We start from the raw sequence: 1478 nt of genomic DNA, 5'->3' as shown, positions 1-1478 counted from the left end.
TATATTTTATTTTTGTTATTAAATTTAAATTTATCATCTAAATTTTATAAATATCTACTATTTTTCTTTATATATAGTTCAATAAAAAAAAAAAGAAAACTTTATGAGATACTTCGAAAATATAAAATAAATAAATAAATAGAACAGTATTTGCTGGAAATGTCATTTGTGATATCAGTGTGTACCCCTTTTTCAAACACCTTTGTTTCAATACCAACAATCACTCCTTATATATATAAATATATATATATATAGGGTTGGCCAAAAGTCATCTGACAGTAAATCAAAACCATTTAATTCCAAGATCTATTTATGTTTAACAAGTGAATGAATTTAATAAAAGCATCTAAATATGAAAAATCATGAAAATTGTTCAAATTGAAATCCTTCTTGAGTGAGACATTTTCCCATTTGAATCAATACAGAATTACAGTATTTATGGTATTTTGATTTACTGTCGTGTGACTTTTGGCCAACCCCGTACAAATATATATGTAATTTCACACTACAGTCCTCCGCTCTACCAACTGAGCTATCGCGAAAGGTTAACAAGGAAACTAGCTTTTGTATATGGAAGATGCCCCTGTGGGGCAAGCTAGAGGTAGTAGATAGTTCCTGTTGTCTAGGTGACCAAATTAGTAGTGGGGGTGTATGCTCTGAGAGCATAGCTGTGAGAATAAGATTAGACTGGACAAAGTTCAGAGAGCTCCTACCTCTGCTGGCAACAAAGGGCCTCTCCCTCAGAGTGAAAGGCAGATTGTTTGATGCCTGTGTGCGAACAGCTATGGGCTTAACCATGGGCTTAACCACACAGCTATATTAGTACCTATAATAGTATATCTTAAGTACTCACTCTAGTTTCTTTGAGTTCGGTTTTCAGGCTTTCAATTGTGGAAAAGTAATTCTCCCGGTTCTGAAACGATAAATAAATAAATAGATAATAAATAAAAAATAATATGCAAATACACAATCAGTCCATTCCCATATTGGTATCAGTCTGGCAATGTGCCAAATCAAGACTCGGTGCCAGAGAATGATTAACCTTATACACCAGAGAACAATCTGACCAATTGCACAGATTCATGGAAACTAATTGAATATGTAAATAAAAAAAAAAAAGAAGCTAACATTTACACTTTAAATAAGTTAATATGAGAGTCACTGCACTACAACACATTAAACTGTAACACCACAATGCACCAAATAACACTGTTATATGTAATCATGCCACACTACACTGATAACTACATTACACCACACCACTCTTATGACACTATACCACACAATTACTCCACACTACAATACTGCACAGCACTAACTTGCTGCACGACTTCACATCAAACAATTACTACACCACAACACACCGTACTGTGCTGTATCTACCATATCACACTATGCTACACGTCACACAATGCAATACCGTTAACAACACCACACCACAAATACATGACCTAAAGAGGAAGCTTCAACAACGGGGG

General features: G+C 34.3%; 1 protein-coding gene across 5 annotated transcripts in view; it reads right to left on the bottom strand.

Moving 5' to 3' along the window:
- LOC106876710 (centrosomal protein of 128 kDa) overlaps positions 1-1478 on the bottom strand; it is a 42770-nt gene that overhangs the window by 17676 nt on the left and 23616 nt on the right. For all 5 annotated transcript variants that reach the window (XM_052971917.1, XM_052971920.1, XM_014925381.2 and 2 more), the window contains one exon: positions 854-913. In XM_052971917.1, coding sequence (XP_052827877.1) covers positions 854-913 — 60 coding nt within the window. The remainder of the gene's footprint in view (positions 1-853; positions 914-1478) is intronic.

This window comes from Octopus bimaculoides, chromosome 11, assembly GCF_001194135.2.
Source record: "Octopus bimaculoides isolate UCB-OBI-ISO-001 chromosome 11, ASM119413v2, whole genome shotgun sequence".
Taxonomy (NCBI): Eukaryota; Metazoa; Mollusca; class Cephalopoda; order Octopoda; family Octopodidae; genus Octopus; species Octopus bimaculoides.
The sequence above is the reverse complement of the archived record's forward strand: the minus strand, read 5'-3'. Positions and strand labels throughout refer to the sequence as shown.